Source organism: Pan troglodytes, chromosome 7 (genome assembly GCF_028858775.2).
Source record: "Pan troglodytes isolate AG18354 chromosome 7, NHGRI_mPanTro3-v2.0_pri, whole genome shotgun sequence".
Taxonomy (NCBI): Eukaryota; Metazoa; Chordata; class Mammalia; order Primates; family Hominidae; genus Pan; species Pan troglodytes.
The window spans coordinates 113,695,676-113,715,927 of record NC_072405.2 but is presented as its reverse complement, the minus strand read 5'-3'; the positions used below and the strand labels follow the sequence as shown (position 1 = coordinate 113,715,927).

General features: G+C 37.7%; 1 protein-coding gene and 1 long non-coding RNA gene across 2 annotated transcripts in view; one reads left to right on the top strand and one right to left on the bottom strand.

Annotated features, from left to right (window-relative positions):
* The first annotated feature begins 9,364 nt into the window (after nucleotides 1–9,364).
* LOC129135793 (uncharacterized) lies at nucleotides 9,365–15,210 on the top strand. The gene is made up of 2 exons (XR_008536937.2): nucleotides 9,365–14,420; nucleotides 14,642–15,210. It is a non-coding gene; the product is annotated as an uncharacterized LOC129135793 (long non-coding RNA).
* A 1,726-nt stretch (nucleotides 15,211–16,936) lies between these two features.
* Nucleotides 16,937–20,252, bottom strand: part of DCAF13 (DDB1 and CUL4 associated factor 13) — a 28,255-nt gene continuing 24,939 nt past the window's right edge. Inside the window, exons 9-11 of the mRNA XM_016960268.4 lie at nucleotides 19,646–19,781; nucleotides 18,297–18,460; nucleotides 16,937–17,117 (exon numbers count right to left, since the gene is read on the bottom strand). Coding sequence (XP_016815757.1) covers nucleotides 17,030–17,117; nucleotides 18,297–18,460; nucleotides 19,646–19,781 — 388 coding nt within the window. The 3' untranslated portion in view covers nucleotides 16,937–17,029. The remainder of the gene's footprint in view (nucleotides 17,118–18,296; nucleotides 18,461–19,645; nucleotides 19,782–20,252) is intronic.

The following is a 20,252-nucleotide window of genomic DNA, read 5'->3' as shown; positions in this document are numbered from 1 at the left end:
GAAGAGTTATCTTTTTGAATCACAAGTTTTAACCAACCAAAACCTGGTTAGCAACAACAATTACATTACAACTGAGCACCTGATTGAGATAAGAAGGTCTTATTATAGGGCATGGACTAGAGCCAGGGAGTAGAGATACTGGAAGAAGAGTGTAGTAATTCATTAAGAGTGTAGTAATTCATTAAGAGTGTAGTAATTCATTAAGAGTGTAGTAATTCATTAAGGCTCCAAATAGGATATAGCTATCCTATATATAATTATATATCCTATATATAATTTGGGGGTAAAATCAAGGAAAAGTTAACTTGATATTAAAACTAATAAAAATTAGATGCACCTGCAGAAATAACTCCCATTAAGTGGTTTATAAACAAGCTCAAATAGAGCCACTGTCTCTTAGTCCAATTAAGGAAGTCGCTGGATTTTTCAAAAAGCTGTAGTGTACTCAGTGATGTTGTCAAATGCCTCAGATTACTGTTGTGCTGCCATACAGGAGGAGAAAAGAAATGCAAGAAAACAAATTGATATTAGTTTTATCCAGCCTTTCCAGAGGGAAGGGCACTTTCACTTTAGAAGACCAATGTCAATGTCTACATAAGAATACACCTAAAATAGACCAGGGCAAGCTACATCTAATTTTATAAAAACAGCCAGTAATTATATCTAACGATTTTTGTTGCAATTATTTTCATCAAGTGTTGTAGTAGGCAGAAAGAACTAGGAAGAGGAGTGCCTAGGAATGTCATGGAGAGGAAAATAATGCACATTTATTTAGTTCAAGATGGAGAAATAAATTCCCAAATGGAAGTTTTCAAGAGAGATGCAGCTCAGGAGTGGGTGAACAGAAAGAAAGACTGGAGAAAGGCAAGGGTGACCTACTGATAAGAGAACGTTAGGATGAGACATAATCACAGGGAGTGCATTTGTAGATAAATACTGAATCTGAATGCTTGAGTGAAGAGGAAAATTGAGAGAAGATGTCCCATGGAGAGGTTGCCATAGTAAGCATTTTTCCAAATGAAGTTGATGCTTTGTTATGTCAAGTGATGGAGGGGTAAGCATTTATGAGTATAACCAGTCAAATAAAGTAGCAGATAGGGAATAGGATGAGATTCGTTGGATGGGTCAAATCAGCTATAAAGACACATTGTGTAAATGCTGCTAAAACTTTGTTACTAATATAAGGTGAGAAATAAATTCCCAAATTTTAGTCTTTGAGTTCTACCCTCATCATCTTTGCCATATTCTCATACCATTCTTATCTGCTTAATATAATTATTTAAAACAATTAAAAAAAATTTTACACTTTAGCTTCATTCTAAGCCACAATATCTAGGACACCAGGAGTTTGATAAGCTAGTTAGGTCTTTTGCTAACACACATTAACATAAATGTATAACTTTAAAAATAAAAGCTCTTCACCTGGGTAAAAGCTAAAATCAACCTATGTACTACTGGTGATACCAAGATCCCATTCTGAGAAACCCTGAAATATATATTGTTTGTCCACAGTAATGTTGTAGTTTGGAGTGCAGGAAGGGAAGTATTAAATGCACTTAGGACTCACTTCACTTTTGCTTCAGACTTGATATTGCTTTTGTTTGTTTGTTTGTTTGAGATGGAGTTTCACTCGTTGCCCAGGCTGGAGTGCAATGGCACGATCTTGGCTCACTGCAAACTCCACCTACTGAGTTCAATCGATTCTCCTGCCTCAGCCTCCCAAGCAGCTGGGATTATAGGCATGCGCCAACATGACCCACTAACTTTTGTGTTTTTAGAAGAGATGGGGTTTCACTAAGTTGGCCAGACTGGTCTTAAACTCCTGACCTCAGGTGATCCGCCCCCATCAGCCTCCCAAAGTGCTGGGATTACAGGCATGAGCCAAGGTGCCCAGCCTCTCAATCTTGCTTGAGAGAAAAAAGCAGGAGAAAATAAAGTATCACTAACTTCCTCCTACGTGGATGGCTCCAGAGCTTATTTTAAGTTATTGAAACTGCTGGATTACTGGAAGTATAAGCCCTCTAGAGGAGCAGCAGTTTGGTAACTGGGCTTTAGATTAAGAGAAAAGCATTATCTTCTCTGATTTGGGTAAAACTACAGGTCTCCTGATAGATTCTCCTAGATAGATACTCTGAATATACTTCAGGGCTACAAAGGAGAAAAGCTATATGGGAATGAACAGGTACCTATTGAAAGACAGACCTCTTTGAGGAAAATCAACTAATATTTATGCAAGTACACTCATACTGTGAGTTAAGAGAGGCAGGTGAAGATCCCTCCTACCTGGACCCATCACACACCCTTCTACTGTTTTCACCATAGTGCAGCACCAACAATTTGTTCTCTCAAGTGGATTTACCACTAAGAGAAAGAAGCTGTAGCAAATAGCCAATACTGGCATCTGGGGAGATGTAAATTCTGCCTCCTATAAGTTCTGAAATTGGCCTCCTGACTTATAAAGCATCCTTTTGTGAGTTAAGTTAGAATGAAAGTGTTCCCCCTAAACTTGCACACTTTGTAGGAAGTAAAAAAAAAAAAATCTAGTTTTTAAGCCCAGAAAGCTAAAAGTCAATGATTCCTCTACCAAGAAAATTTATATCACTTGTATTTGGGGCCCAGTCTAGTCAGAGGGATGTGCTTTCTTTGAAACTTCAGTAAGTACAATAGATACTAAAAACAAACTTAATCTCTAGTCTAATTTTCCAAAGGCTGGCCTTGTCTATTGGATATCATTATGAGGGCAGTCCTACTACATTTCAAAGCTATCACTTATATCTTACTGGTGGAGGCTCTGTCATGATATTCAATGAAAGCTATTCACTAATGAAGCTGTTTAAGAAATAAAATGAGTTTATGTGGCAGGTAAAGTATTTTCAACACAGCAAAGACTGGTTTGTGCTGCAAGTCTTCATTTGGTAAGAAGCTTGGCCCCTTGTCCTTGAACCATTTGTCTATCTTCCAAGTCCAAGGGATATGCTGACCTTCTTGTTAAATTGTCTTTTGCTCACTTAGCTCATCAGTTAACATTCTCTGTTAATTAGATGCTAAGAGGACAATGTGATGTCTAGGTAGCAGAACTCAGGACCAACATCTAATTATATACTACTGAAAACAAAAAGTCTTTGGCACTAGGTAAGTGCTCTCTGGAGCAGATTAGTGCATAAACTATATTCCTTTTCAACATTTCATTTCAGTTAGTCATGCTGAAAACTTCACATAAGTATTTGATGTCATAAAACTCTTAGAAGAAAACATAATGGTAAATCTTTAGGACCTTGGATTTGGCAATGAATTCTTAGATATGACACCAAAAGCATGAACAACAAAACAAAATTGGACTTTTTCAAAACCTAAAGCTTTTGAGCATCAAGGGACATTATCAAGAAATTGAAAAGACAGCTCATGTAATAGGAGAGCATATTTGCAAACCGTATATCTGACAAAGGAATTATTTCCAGAATATATACAGAACTCAACAATAGAAAGACAAACAACCCAATTTAAAAATGGACAAAGAGGCCAGGTGCGGTGGCTCACACTTGCACTTCCAGCACTTTGGGAGGCCAAGGTGGGTGGATCACAACAAGGTCAGGAGATCGAGACCAGCCTGGCCAACACAGTGAAACCCCGTCCCTACTAAAAATACAAAAATTATCTGGGTGTGGTGGCAGGCGCCTGTAATCCCAGCTACTCGGGAGGCTGAGGCAGGAGAATCTCTGGAACCCAGGAGGCAAAGGTTGCAGTGAGCCGAGATTGCGCCACTGCACTCCAGCCTGCGCAACAGAGCTAGATTCTATCTCAAAAAAAAAAAAAAAAAAAAAAAAAAATAGGCAAAGAACTCGTATAGACATTTCCCTAAAGAAGATATGCAAATGGCCAACAAGCACATGAAAAGATGCTCAACAGTGTTACTCATTAAGGAAATGCAAGTCAAAACAACAATGAGATGCAACTTTATATTTACTTGGATGGCTATCATTTTCTTTAAAAAGCAAAATAAGCATTGGTAAGGATGTGAACAAATTGGAACACTTGTACGTTGCTAGGGGTATGTAAAATGGTGCAGCTGCTACAGCATTTACATACAACAAACAGTATGGTTGTTCCTCAAAAGGCTAAACATAAAATCGCCCTATGACCCAGCAATTCTATTCCTGGGTGTATAGACAAAAAAATTTAAAATAAGTACTCAAATTCTTGTACACGAATGTCTACAGCAGCACTTAGTCACAATGGCTCAAAGGTGAAAACCACATAGATGTCCGTGAATGAAAGAATGGATAAACAAAATGTGGTATATGAACACAATGGAATATTATTCAGCCATAAAAAGAAATGAAGTACTGATATATGCTATGACATGGATGAACCTCTAAAACAGTATGCTAAGTAGAAGCCAAACACAAAAGTTCACATATATGATTCCATTTAGTTGAGATATCCAGAATATGTAAATCCATAGAGACAGAAGGCAGATTAGTGATTGCGTCAGGCTGGAAGGAGAGAATAATTTTGAGTGACTGGATTTTCTTTTTCTTTTTTTTTTTTTTTTTTGTAGAGATGGAGTCTCACTCTGTCGCCCAGGCTGGAGTGCTGGAGTGCTGGAGTGCTGGAGTGCAGTGGTGCAATCTCGGCTCACTGCAACCTCCGCCTCCCGAGTTCAAGCAATTCTCCTACCTCAGCCACCAAAGCAGCTGGGACTACAGGCGCACGCCACTATGCCCGGCTAATTTCTTTTGTATTTTAGTAGAGACGGGGTTTCACCATGTTGCCCAGGCTGGTCTTGAACTCCCAAGCTCAGGCAATCCACACGCCTTGGCCTCCCAAAGTGCTAGGATTACAGGCGTGAGCCACCACACTTGGCCAATATGTACAGGGTTTTCTTTTTGGGTGATGAAAATGTTTTGGAACTTGATAAGTTAGTGGTTGTAGAACATTGTGAATATATAAAATGTCACTGAATTGTATACTTTAAACTGGACAATTTTATGTTACGTGAATTTAACCTCAATTTAAAACAAAAAGCAGTTGACGGTTGTTATTGAATGATCTGATGTGGAAATTTGAAGCCAGAATCAGCGAACAATTGATGGAGAATTGGTTCAGAACAGGTGGCATTAACGAACTAGACTGGCTATCTGAAGTGACTGTGAGATCATGGGGAACTTGATAGTGTCAGATGACAAAGCTGATAGATACATGGCATTGCAGCTGATAGCTTAGAAACTATAGAAGTACATCTACTATTCTGTGGAGTACTTATTAGGACCAGACAAAGTCCACAAAAAAGGTGCTTTGGAAGAGTTGTACCTCATTCTACTAAAAACAGAGGAGCCTGTCAAGAGAGCGAGTTCTATTTTCTATCTATTCAATACAAAATTGAGGTAGAAGAATTAAGAATCCTTACAGAGAGGATGTACTTTCCGCTTTATAGAAGTCAGTTTCATTACCTTCCAAAGAAAATGCCTTGATATGATAAGCCACCTGAACCATGCCCCTTCATGGTCTGTAAACGGCCTCATTTCCAAACTGGTTAAAAGTTATTATCACCCAGAGGATGATTATTGAATTGTGTTACTTGCACATCTTGATGATGAACTACTGTTTGCATAATACCAAACTATCACTTCTTTTTCATCCTTTTGAAAGGTCCAGCTTACTTACTGAATCAAAGAAAAGTTATAATGATTATTACAGATAGAACAATCTCACCTAAAATAGATAAGAAATGAAATGGAAAGTATTCACTTACCCTTTGGAGTGGGGGGTGGCTTTTAGACTGATACTTAAAAACAAGTCTTGTCATTAGGATGTTTTCTTGGTTGTTAAGTATTCAGAAAATCAAACTAACACTGGCTTAAGCTGAAAGTAATTTATTTGTCTCTTATAATTAGAAGACAGGAGACAGCAGGTTGGATCTCCTGGTGAATGATGTCCTAAAAGACCCTGGCCTTTTCTATTTTTTCATTCCACCATCCTTCACCTTATTCTTTTGGACTCATGGTCACAATATGGTCACCACAGTAACAGGTATCAGGTTCACATTTAAGGCATAAAGAAGTGGCGGGGGAAGAGGTAGCACCAACAACATCTGTTCCTTTATTAAGAAAGAAATGCTTTCCTAGAAAAAGAAACCTCACAGTAGACTTCTGCTTATGCCACATTGGCCAGAACAGGTTCACATGGCCACCCCTAGGTGCAAGGGAGGTAGAAAAAAAATGTTCAGCATTTTCAGCCTCTCTAGTGGAGGACTGCAGATAGAGAAGAGGGCTGGGAATGGGGTTTAGGCTAGCCAGCTTTCACTATTTCCCACACTTTTCCTTGTACAAATGTAAAAGAGATTCTTAGACGAAGAAATAAAATAACTGATTTTAGGCCTAATAAACAAGAACATGAACAATGTTGTGATTTTTATTTCAGCTGTCAACCTAGGAAGTATGTAGTGGCTTAAGTTTCACTACATCACAGGAAAAAAGAAAACTGACATTCTACCCTTAATGATTTGTGGCCTTACTTTTCAGGTCCTAAAAGATCTTGATGTATATTGATCTATATTTGGTTTTACTACATTTAAGAGAAAGACACTGCAGGTTGGGGATGGGGGAGATGAGAAACAAGCTACATGACCATTTACTCACCTAAATTTAGAACTTTAAGGGGTCATGATTTGGAATCCAGGATATTTGGTAAGACACTCTTTCTCTACTATTTTCCCTACTTTTAAATGCCCAGTTAAATACACGCACACACACACATGCAAAGTGATATAAACATAGTCACCAGCATAGGAGAAGAAAGCAATTTTCTAAACGTTGGTCTGGGCAAATTAAGGTTGTGACTGAATCCCCAATGTCAGGAAAATTATTATTTCCCTGGGGAATACAAATCTCTTTTAAGTTATCACACCTAAAAACTGGATTTATGCACCAATATTTCAGGGAATAGTGGTCAGATTTATGACATAAAATTCATTCAATTTATAAAATAATCCAGCTTCCTCTTTGTTATCCATAGAACCTATCTTACCCGACCAGACAAAATAAGCTTAACCTTGACAAATTTTCTCCCTGCAGCAAATGCTTGCATCAACTGGCAGATTTTCCCAGCTGTGTATTTGTAATTACTTTCTGAATTTTGAAGAACAGATTAAATGACTACATAAGGATCTGAATATTACCATCCACAAATCTTTGTGCTAACTGATTACTATGAGTTATTATTAAATGGGTTTTCCATGTTTCATAAGCATTTCCTGTGCTGGTGCAGCTTTTGTGATACTGCATATTGCCTCTGACAAATGATTCAAAAAATAAAATATTAGCTTTAAAGAAAATGAAACCAACTATATGGTAGAGTAGCTTTCAAGGAAGACTTTTATAGTATCCTAGGGGGAAGAACTTTAAAAACACATTTTCCAAGGCAAAAAGCACATAAATGTTAAAATAAGTTTTACCAAAGGAACAAAAGCCTTTATGGAATTCAACATTTATAGGTTTAACATTTCAGCTTTGAAAACTTGGGTTACAACTGTGATAGAAATTATCTGTAAATACCACTTACAGGCAAAATATATTCTCTTATAGTAGGTTGAAATGGTCTTCTAATCAGCTAGCCAAAGGGCACAGTTTATCTCTATGGCAACCATCTTTTTCATTTATTGGAACCTCTGAAGAAAGAACACACTGTGTACAGCTGGGTAATGCAGTTGTCCTAGACTTCAATAAATTTGCTTTTCCATGCTATTTACAGATTTCTATCATATCTACAATCTTAGTCATTAAGGTTGAGAGATACACAGGGTCTTCATAAAGTTCTTCTACAGATATGTGGTAATATTAATCCCCTTTGACAAACTCCTACAGTACAATGTTTTACGTTTGGAAAGTACATTCTAATCACTTCCATTTATCTTCTCAATATCCGTAAGATGGAATAACTTCTGGACAGGGAAAGTGCTGGTTAATACGGAAGGCAGAGGAGGCTGCTGCCTTTCATAGAGATTTTATAACAACAATAGGAGGTTGAGAAGACAGATCATCTTGTCACAAATGCCATAATAAAGGGGACAGCCAAGGACGCCAAACTGAGAACCTAATATTGGAACCCAGGGAAAGAGTTAGACCTACTAACTTTTGAGTCCAGAGAGAAAAGCCCGTGATTGTTGAGCTTAGTGTGCTGGGCACTGGTATAGTAATTTACCTACTTTATTGTCACTGAAATCTCATAACAGTCCTGTAAAGAAGCTATTATTTCCCTCATTTTTCAGATAAGGACAGGAGGTTTATGGAAATTTCTTAATAAGGGTTAGGTATCTTTTCTGCTATTATCCATTATGATGATATTTAATGAATGATGACCATTCCCTCATTCTGTATTCCTGCTACAAATATTTAATGTACAACTATTTAATGCAAGGCACTGTGCTAGTCATTGAGCAAATCAAAATAAACAAGGCCACCATAAGCCCTACCGTCATAGAATTCTTTGCTAGTCTATGTGGCACAGAGTCTGTGTTCAAAATGATAATAGCAAATACTTGCATAGCATGTATTATATACAGGTGCTGTTCTGTTTGACATATATTACTTCATTTAATTCTCCTAACAGCACCTTAAGGTAAGTATTTCTACTGTCTTACAAATGAGGAAACTCTGTCATGACTAGAGGTTGAGCAATCTACTCAAAGTTACACTCCTTGTCATTGGCAAAGTCAGGATTTGAATTCAGTGGTAGGAATGTGGGAAGGGGCAGGAGTTGAGAAAAAAAAATGGTCTTGGGAAGAACAAGACACAGTCACCAAAAAAAAAAAAAAAAAAAAAGAGAGAGAGAGAAGGAAATGTACAGCCCCAATAGGAGGAAAAAAATCCCTATCCAAACCAGAAGCAGCAGCTCAAATGCAAAATACTCAGATCAACATAGTACAGGGCTTACCTTCTTTGCAGCATTCCCCACCAATTTTTTTTTTAAGAAAAATAATTCTTAGGAAGGCAAGATTTACTTAAGAAAAGCTAATTAGTTAGAACCCTCTCTAATGTAAACTTCTAAAAGGTAGGTTTCTAGTTAATTGGCCAAGGACTATACACATCTAGGTTACAGCATCAGAAACTGACTTTTGCTAACTTCAGTAGAAAAGGAATTTGTTGCAAAGGTATAGGATGGCTCACAGATTGGACAAGAAGGCTGGATTTGAAGGCTAGAAATGTGATAGGGGCCAGGGAAGGTTAGGGAGAAGGAACCAGGCCAAGGTCCTACTGCAGGAATGGTCTGTTTGGCATGTCTCAATGAACATGACTGCCACTGCTGTAACTAGATGAACCTCCCTGTCACTTCAAAGCTGTCTCTGCACACTGGCTTCACTAACCCCAGATGCAAAGTCCTGGGCAGGAACATCCAATTGGCTTTGCCCCTAAGGGAGTGGGGAAAGGAAGTCTCTGGCTCCATCATTTCCAAGAATTACATAGTACGGATTCCATCAAAATAGATGCTGTGCAGCCAGGGAAAGGACAAATGTTCATTCACACTGCTTATGATAATTTATAAAAGTATTATGGTAATAAAGGGGTAGAATTTCAGCCAAGGATTTCAGAAATGTTTTTAAGGGCAGCAAAAGAGCTCTGCCCATGAGTTACCTCCACTGATCAACTCAAATAACAAACACCACTCAGGCCTACCCTTGACTTTCTTAGATCTTGAAGTAGATATCTTTGTCAAGATTGCTACTTGCCTAGGGCACAGCATTGTCTCATTAGAAATCCTCAGCTCTAAAGACGTGGGTGTGCCCACCTTCATACACCCATTTGACATAAGACATGACTGAATTTCAGAGGTGTTTTGCCCTACAATCACTTACTAGAGACATAACTGATTATTATAGAATACCAACAGATTTGGAGCAATTAATTTCTTCTACCTTATTTACTCTAACTTAAGCAAAACATGATTAGTAAAAGTATTTTAAGATATGTATTTCCTCTAGAAAATATTTCACATTTTTTTCTCATAAAATGAATCATAGTGATTTGAAAGTCCCAGATGGATAAATAGGAAACTTGTTACAGCTGAAATTGAATTCATTCATTATAAATCAGATTGGATAATGCTATTCAAAGCTTCATATTTCACCTGGAAAGAAATCTAATTAACAAGATTGCTTTTTACAAATTAATTTCCTGACCTATTTTCTTATAGAGTTGAAACTAAACTCAAATATATTTGTTCTAATTACTTAATACTTATATTCGAGCTTGAAACTCTTATATTTGGGATTCTATATGCCGTGATAACACACATAAATCCAAGTGAATTTTACAATTAAAATTAGAAATACTGAGAGTAGCTTTGAGGAACATGTATTATCATGCCAAACGCAATATTTGGGCTTATCTTCCTCCCAATTCTAATTGTTTAAGGGAACTTTTGTGTGATGTTTTGATTAAGAAGTCCTTGAGGGAAACAAGTATCTTCATAAGGAAATTCAAGGTGTTAAAACCAACAAAAACCTTCATAAATGATGCAAAGCAAGGCTTCCTGAATGTGTTAGCTGGAGAGCAACACTTCTATATAAAGCTTCTATTTCATCCCTGCTAAAGTGAAGATAAAATTCCCTTTGAGATAATTATGAAGTCTGCAAAATTTGTGTTCTTCTCAGATGCAATGCATGCTAAGACCTCAGCTCTTGCTTGGCCAATTAAGGGTTGCATTTACTGGGAATGCCTGCAGTACTCTCAGCAGTGTGGTTTTGCAAGTTTGGGCAGAATTCAGGGGTTCATTGGTGGTTGGCCAGAGCACAGAGGGAGGGTTTCTGTGTGGTAGTTCAATTTAGGAACCAGGAAAGACATATACCAAAGTGTCCATTATGCTAGTAATAAGCCAGGCATGGCTGGCAGCCATGAGGAAGCAGATTTGGTAGGAGCTAGTCAGGGCTCCATGACACTACTCAACACAGGGGCTCAGGGTGGAGCCACTTGGAGAAAAGATGGCAATTGGGGTCTACACCCAGACCTGGGAGACACTGAGGGTCTAGGGAGCTTAACTGGATTCCAAGCCCTCATTATACTTCTTATTTCATTCAGTAGCACCAGAGGCAAGACTGAGCCTACGAGCTGTTTTTTGGGGTGTATGTCAGAAGGCCTAGGATTATGGATCTAGGAAAACAGGCAGTGGAAATAAAGTTAAGATTTGCCCCTCTTCCAGTGCCCTTTATTGACTCGGGGCCACCTGTGCTACTTTCTTCTTAGTTTCTTCACCTCCCTCCCCATGTGAAAATACTGATTTGGTATTGCTATTTATTTTGATGATTAACTGATATGTACTGAGCATTTTATAGGCTTGCCTACCCACAGCTCATTTTGAAGACCCCCTACTTCTAGCCCAAGCTAAGACAGCTGTCAACGGTAGACATCTGAAAGCCACTAACCAGGACCTCTGATGGAACACTGCTACAAAAGACCCTGCCCCTAAATACACATTTCTAGCTAAGTTTTCTTCTCTTAGGAACTGAAACTGAAAGACAGACGTAAGTGGATAATTGATGGGGCACTGGAACTGCAAAGTCATGTCAAGTCAGTCTGGGGCAGCCATTTTGGGACATGAAGAGCTGAAGCTATGGAAGAGTAGAAATTGTGAGCAAGGACAAGATAATTAGTAGGAAATGTACAGAATAGAGGCACAAGAAGTCTCATTTTTGTGGCTATCTACTGTCCAGCCCCAGAGTCCTGGATGTCTGGCCCAGCTGTATTGGGGTTCCTGTACTTGGGTTTCTGTGTGAGATTCCTGCTCACAAACTGCTTGAAATGCCTTGAGGAAAATATCATTCCCTGTAACAAAATGATCCCCAGTCTACAAGAAAACTATTTACTCAACTAACCATTGTATTTTTAATCTTTGTGTTCAGTTGCAGCAAAGATGTTTTATTCACTGAAGGCAGAAGACAGAATCATAAAATCATCCAGGCCTATTTTTAAAGCTGGCCCTACAGATAAAACTGATTTTCTCCTTGGGTGGATGAATTATGGCGGGTAAAGAGCAGAAGATTGTGTGTGTGTGTGTGTGTGTGTGTGTGTATTACAATGTATATATTTTGCTGCTGGCTTGCCCTCTGTTCAAGTATGCACGGGCATGTGTGTGCACCTGCTGTAAGCCTACTTCTGTCGCTGCTGGCTGATCTTGCCATGGGCCCATCCATCCACAGGATTTGCAACACACTCAGCTCTGGCTCCGTGCCTCCATTTCTCACACCCACCTTCATTTTTACCTAATACTTGCCCTTTTTTTCCTCTGCCCTAAGACCCCCTAGATCTATATTTTGTGCTTTCTGATCCATTAATCTTAAGTACCCTAATGAAGCTTCTATCCCATAAGTCGCTTATCTCTCTGGAGAATATTAGCCCAAATCTTATAGTTGACCCTTAAATGACATGGATTTGAACTGCACAGCTCTACTCATGCAGAAATTTTTTTCAAACAGATAAAAAACACAGTATTCATGGGATGCGAAACATGCATATACAAAGGCCCAACTTTCTCATACCCAGGGGTTCCACAGAACTGACTTTGGGGACTTAAAAATGTATGGATTTTGGTATGTGCAGGACAGGGTTGTAGGGTCCTGGAACCCATCCCCCATGTATACAAGGGACAAATGTGTATTATTTGACCTAAGATAATGACTTTCTGATACAGATTGCTGGAATTTTCTTTCATTAACAGTGCCATATCTGAATGATGGATCACAGATTTTGAAAACAGCCCTACTGTATTTCTACTCACTCATGCAATATCCCAGAATCAAACGGTGTTTGATAAATGCCATTTACCTCTGAAGGGCTTCTTTCCCCAGCAGGAAGTCAGGCTTTCCTCTTGGGCACTACTATAGTATCCTGCTAAGACATCATAATGTGCTGCAATTACTTGTTTTCATGTTTATTTCCTTTGAGACTGAGCTCTTTTAGAATCTTTTATAGATTCAGTGCACAGTACTGCGACTAAATATGGATTATAATAGGACCTTCCTTTTGTGGTTCTTAGAATTAAATTAAGTGCATGTAAAGCATCTGCAGTGTTGTAGATGTCCAATAAACATCAGCTGCTATTGTTAATAGTATTAATTTAATAAAACTTGTGCCCTTACACCCAGGTTTCTGTCTTGGCTATCCCTGTGGATGGTATGTCATGCAGAGACAGGGAACATAGATGAAATTTAGGGGCTGGAGCAAAATAATGAGCTCATTTCTGGATACTGGCTTCAGTGCTTGTGAAGACATCTGGCCACGAAGCTGGTATTGCCTTTGACTTAAAAAAACATACACACCTAGCTGGGACTCAATACATGTTGACTAAATGAAAAAATGCTCATTCAATAAATCATTAATTCATCCAGGTTCTTGGCCCTGACTTAATCAATTTAAATAATTTTAAGGGAAGGGAATCAAAGCAAACAATGTTTACTTTAAAATGTATGCACCATTAGCACTACTAGGAGTGTCACAATACCCCAAAACTGGAAAACACTGATCCATGTTTCAAAATCCTCAAATTAAGTACTGATTTGGTATTTTCTAATATGGGACTTTAAGGCCCTGTATGAATTACCGATGTTCACTGGGTAGCAATCAATTTTGAATTTATTGCTCAAACTTTCAAGCTGACCACGAATGTTCCCTAAGAACAAGATGTCTTGATTTCCTGATTAACTCTTCTTGCCCATGATAACCCTTAAGTCTCTCCCCCTCCTTTTCTCTAAAAATATGATGATGAATGGGGAATATAAAAGAACAGAATGCATAGCAACCTGCTTTCTCTGGGTCCATCAAAGAGAAGGGTCAAAACAGTGACCAAGTGGCAAGACTTAATAACAAGGCATTTGATATAACTTTTCTTACCTGAAGGGCTACTGTAAATCCTTTGTATTTACTTATGTTTCCTTATCTCTGTAAGTAACCCTTTCCTGTTGCCACCATCCTTATTTTCTTCCTCAGGATTCTACCCTAACAACCTCAGTCCTTAAAACATACTTGTGCATTTTATTCTGTAAGATTTTTACTCATAAAGTTGCATTTCAAAATGATCAAAACCATGCTCCCATTTCTAGATGAGTAAAAGACTTGATTATAGAAAACAGCTCAGGTCTTTAACCAGTCAGGTTCTATTGTGTGAAAGTCACTGAAACATCACTATGGAAACCACAGCTTGTAGCAGGAGGTAGTGCCAGTGACTCAGCAGGTGGAACAACTTCAAGGCAGTACTACCAAATGCCCTGACAAGATGCCAGGCAAACATCTTACTACAGTCCATTCATTTTTTAGGTGGTATTTAAACTGGGCTAAGGTACACTCAGATTTTAGATGAGCCAAAACATGAGCAGGAAAAGCAGAAAAAGAGAAGATCAGAGTGAAGTGGTGAAAGGGAAAGGTAAAAAAAAAGTAAGGTAAACTTCTATTTTACCAACTTTGTAAATCACTTGAAAACTGGCCCAAGTAACTGGAATTGATTACTCAAGGGAAGGCTTTAAGAGAAGGATGCTCCTTTCTGTTAGGCTTCTTTTCAGTGCCTGTAAAGGTTGACATATTGCTACATGATGAAACAGCTTTCCTACCTGGAATTATTTCCCCTTAATTAATTATAAGCTGCTCAAAATTTGCAGTGGAAGACAAAGAGGATGAGTATCTGTTGTGGTCCTTCAGGGAAAAGGGCTACTGATCACATGACCAACCTCTACCTTCTAAGAGATGTACATGGAACCATGGAGGAGTTGCTCCCAAAACCTGCAAGAGACAGATCTATGTGGTGCAAAAAGGTGGACGGTGGCAGATCTAGAAATGTGCTGCTTAGAATTTCTTCAAAAGAACTCACTACAGGAAGCCCAGCTGACTGGCAGTCCTAGATGCCACCCCTCTGGATTCACCACTACATTAGCTGCAAGGCCCCAGGGCTGCTCCCCGCCTTGGACAGCACAGTGATGATATGAGTGCAAGCACAACACAAACTCCTCTGGCTGGCAACTTTGGCCTAAGGACTCCCCATCAGCCTGGCCCAACCTTCTGTAGGACTGCACCAACAGTCTGAGATTTCTCCTACCCAATCCTCCTTCCTTCCATCTCTTACCACAGGTGTTAGGTTTATGGAAGTCTGAAGGCTCTTCCTGCCTACTCCTACTCCCTCCGCTTTGTCCTACACAAGTGAGTTCCTCCAATAAATCTCTTGCATGTCTAATACCATCTAGTCATCTGTTTCTTGAAGGACTCAAACTGACAGAGGAGCTCACATTTATGGATCAGTATTTGCATATTCTTTGAAACCACACCCAAACTAACAGCAATATAGGTGCACAAGTGAACTTGGTTCACCCTAAAAATCAAGTAATTTGAGTCCTACAATAGATCATCAGGCTGGGCATGGTGGCTTACACCTCTAATCTCAGCACTTTGGGAGGCCGAAGTGGGTGGATCACCTGAGGCCAGGAGTTTGAGACCAGCCTGGCCAACATGGTAAAACCCCGTCTCTACTAAAAACACAAAAATTAGCTGGGCATGGTGGCGGGTGCCTGTAATCCCAGCTACTCGGGAGGCTGAAGCAGGAGAATTGCTTGAACCTGGGAGGCAGAGGCTGTAGTGAGTCGAGATTGTGCCACTGCACTCCAGCCTGGGTGACAAGAGCAAAACTCAGTTTCAAAACAAAACAAAACAAAAAACAAATAATCAGAATTAAAAACTATGGTTAATCCCTTACCAGCCTTAAGAAAAATATATTTCCGATATCCAAGAAAGCATAAAAAAAGAAAAAAAAAAACGCAGCTTAAGAAATAAAATGTTACCAAAAGAGTTGAAATCTCCTGTGTACTGCACCCTGACTGCATCCTCCTCCCACTCTTCAGATTTTGATCTTTATCATTCCCGTGCACACTGCACATTTTTGCTATAAATGATGTGTACAGTCGGCCCTCCATATCTGTGGGTTCCTCACCCATAGACTCAACCAACTGTGGCTCAAAAGCACTTGGAAAAAAGAAATTGCATCTGTACTGAACATGTAGAGACTCTTTTTTTCTCATCATTATTCCCTAAACAATACAGTATAACAACTATTTATTTAGCATTTACATTGTATTAGGTATTATAAGTAATCTAGAGATGATTTTAAGTATTTGGGAGGATATGCAGAGGTTATATCCATATACTATGCCATTTAATATCAAGGACTTGGGCATCCTTGGATTTTGGCATCAATGGTACATCTTGAAATCAATCTCCCACAGATACAGAGTGATGACTGTATTCTTAACACATTCTTTTCTTTGGATTTTAAAATCTCTTCTTTACTTAACATCTCCTAAAATTTGGATTTATACATATTTATAATAAAGTTTATTAAGTTGATGATTAAAAAAAGAAAAACCTATGTTACACAGAGCTATTTAGGATTTAGTGAGATTGAAAATTATTTACCAAAAATAGGCCAAAGTTTCAATGCTGAAAGGAACTTTTAATATCTTAACTTGACCCAAATTATATTATTATTTATAAAAGTTATATAAATGCAGGCTGATTGTTTTAAAAGAGTCAAAAAGCCAAATATAAGTAAAGCACTAGAAATAAATTCAGTTGTAAAAAATTGACATAATTATTCTAAATGTTATGTGGAATCACAGGAAGAAACATCATTGCAATCATTATTCAAAGTAATATTAAAGATAACATAACAGATGTTTGGTCTTAAATGTCAATTTGAATGTATAGTGTCTACAATAATAGATCAAAGAGAAAGTAAGTATATCTGTAATAAAAACAAGAAAAAATGAGTTGCAAATACTGTATTCTACAATGAAAGAAGAATGCAGATTAAGGATAAAACAGTCTTACCAACTAGGCCACCTTTAAGGATCATTTTTCAGGGTAGCTAAAAGGAGTAACAATAAAGCTCTACACATATAACTAAAATGTTTGCAATTAATCTAGTCCCAGCACTTTTATTTGTAGAGTTCTCAAAGCAAAAGTAACAAATAATTATACATCAGGATTGTTAGGAATACCAATTATTTTACAACTGCCACTACGTGTTTCTTCTTCTCTGACACAATTGGCACAGATCCAGGCTTGCTGTGTTTAATACGATTCACTTCCCTAGAAATAAAATATACAAAATATAAGCAAGTTATGGGAACTTATCTTAAAGAAAACTTTCTCAGAAAAATCAAAGCATTTTCTTTCACTAGAAAAACACCTATTTAAAAAAATATTTTCACGATGACAATAGGTAAAAGGAAGCTAGTACCAAGAAATCAACTTTACTTATTTAATTGCTTCTTATCATATTTACCTAATAGGGTCCTTTACTAAGTTTAAAAACCTGCCACAGTTAATAAAATTTCTAAAAGTGATTCTACTGCAACATCTACCCAAAGACAGAAAAAAAGAGCCATTTGTATATTCTAATTGAAAAATAAAGAGCTCTTAGAATTTCATGCATGACTTCAAGTATTTCAAAGAGAAGAATATTTCACGGGAAATGGTGGTGGTGGTAGTAGCTCTGCTCTATATCCAAAATGATAGATGTCATGTTATAATAAAGTATATCAGAACACTTTTTACTTAAGAAAAGAGCTCTACTATAGATTAATTCTTCAACTTGGAAAATACACAAAATCTCTTAATTCCAGCTACATCAGAAATTATTTTTTAAAACATTTTTTACAATAATTTTTTAATATGAGCAAGTGTTTTCTTATTTTGGTAACTCATTTTCATCGTTTGTCCTTTAAACATATTCTCAAAAACAGGTAATGGAAGTTCTCCCATTCTCAGATAGTCATTGCTTCCCTTTTTTGGGAAAAGGAAAAAGAAATGGCCTTCTGGGCGGGGCATGGTGGCTCACACCTGTAATCCCAGCACTTTGGGAGGCCGAGGCAGGCGATCACGAGGTCAGGAGATTGAGACCATCTTGGCTAACATGGTGAAACCCTGTCTCTACTAAAAATACAAAAAATTAGCCGGGCATGGTGGCGGGCACCTGTAGTCCTAGCTACTCAGGAGGCTGAGACAGGAGAATGGCATGAACCCGGGAGGCGGAGCTTGCAGTGAACCAAGATTGTGCCACTGCACTCCAGAGCGAGACCCCGTCTCAAAAAAAAAAAAAAAAAGAAAAAAGAAAAGGCCTTCTGTAGAAGTCTTCAAACACATCACTAACATACTATTAAATAATAGCACATAAACTACTCCCTTGAATGGCAGTTAAGTTTGTTTTTGGTGAGATGAGAGCAGAAGTCAGAAAAGGGTAATAGAGTCAAATGCCTCAAAACATACTTTCGTCGACGAGCTTCTTTCATGATGCGCTGTTCCTGAATCTGGCTATAGATAGATTTTGGTAGATGTCGATGACGAGCTATACGTTTTATATGAGGATAATGCTGAAATTTCTCCTTCAATTTCTGGTTATAATCCTTGGCTGCTTTTTCTCGTGATGTAAGCTGAAAATACACATTTTGGTATCTTAATGAATAGTGTGTTGTTTTGCTTCAGTATAAAAAAGCTAGAAAGCATCCTTTTCCCCCTAACCTAATCTTTTATGATATGCAACCAAAATTGCCAATGTAATTCTGCACTTTACAAGGTTATATTAGTAACACTAGCCTGCAAGCACTGAATTTCCTTTTAGGCAACACACTCGCCATGTAGATAGATGCCACCCAGTAGAAAGCAGCAGTGCTGAAGGAGTAGGGCCACGTGGATCACTGAGTTGGACCTTCCCTAGGCATCAATAACATAGAAAAGCACCTAAATCACTCACTCAAATTTTGGGGGTGGGTAGAGAGGTGAGTTAAACATAGTGAAACAGCAAAGAAAAAATAAGTATCCAATTCCATAAGAACTACCCTTTGTTTAACGAATGTTAAGGATGATACGATTTAGAGGAACATTTAATGATGGACCTAGGCACAATGCAATACTTATCAATCATTAAACCTATAACAGAATTGCCTTTGATTTTCCTATCAGGACTAAGTAGAAAATAATTCACATTTACCCTTTCCTTCTTAAACTTAATATTTATTTCTAATATAAACACTCTGTTTCTTATAGAAAATATGGGACATTTAGAAAAACATCAAGAACAAAACAAAATCAACCATAATCCCCTATCCTGGAGGTAACCAGCCAATGATAACACCTGCTATTTTTTCATGGAATCTTTTTTAAAGTCTGAAGCTTTCTGTATTTATTAAATGTTCCATTGTGTCTTTGATATTACAAGATCTCCCAGGGACTTGCAGCCTTTGAGTTGCTGGATGACTATTTCTCTAACAAGAGATACGAGCTCTAAGTTCTGAGCCTCTAGTTCCTGCATCTTCTGTCCCTACCTCAAGGAAAACACAAAAAACCAGTAAGACTCAATATTATCAAACATCTGAATTAACAAAGGCATTCTGAAGGTCTTAAATGTCAATTTGAATGTAGAGTGTCTACAATAATAGATCAGAATGAAGCAAATAATTATCAATACAACCTTGTCCATTTATTGCTTTTTTTATCACAGCTATGTCAATTTAATCAAAATACCCAAAAATACCTAAAAGTAAATTTTCACAATGTAATAATATCTAATAAAATTAGAAATCAGCTTTATGACAATGAAAGAAAATGAATTCTCTTACCACACCCAATTTTTCAGAAGCATTAGCTTTCCACAGGCGAATGTTCATTTCATCAGATCCACACATAATATACTTGCTGTCAGAAGTCCATTTTACACAGATAACATGTTGCATTCTCTTTGTATGATATACCTCCCTATAGAAAAGGAATTAAGTTAAAACCCTTTGGATTTTGGTACAGATTTTCTTTGAGTAACCACTGCCTATTAAGTATCAGGATACCATTTCTGAGTCCTATAGGAGTATAAAATAAAAACTCAAATTCTTGTCAATGTATTTTTATTGAACCCAACTAATAAGGTTCTGTGTTAAGTGCTGGGGTAGTAAACAAATTTCTGCTCTCAGAGAACTTACTATCTAGTAAGAGAAATAAATATGAACAAACTAAGCAAAACCAGATGTACAGAAAAGTTCACAGAATAACTAAAAGCATAAAATGCAAATAAAATATGATGTTCAACCGAGGTAACTTTGTAACAAAAAGAAAGGACTTGATCTTAAAAGGCCTCTTCCCCATATCAAATCAATTCAGGTCAACACACTTTTTTTCCCCTTCATTTTACTGAAAAAGAAAGAAATGCAATGGTCTTCAAAGAGTACCTCCTGA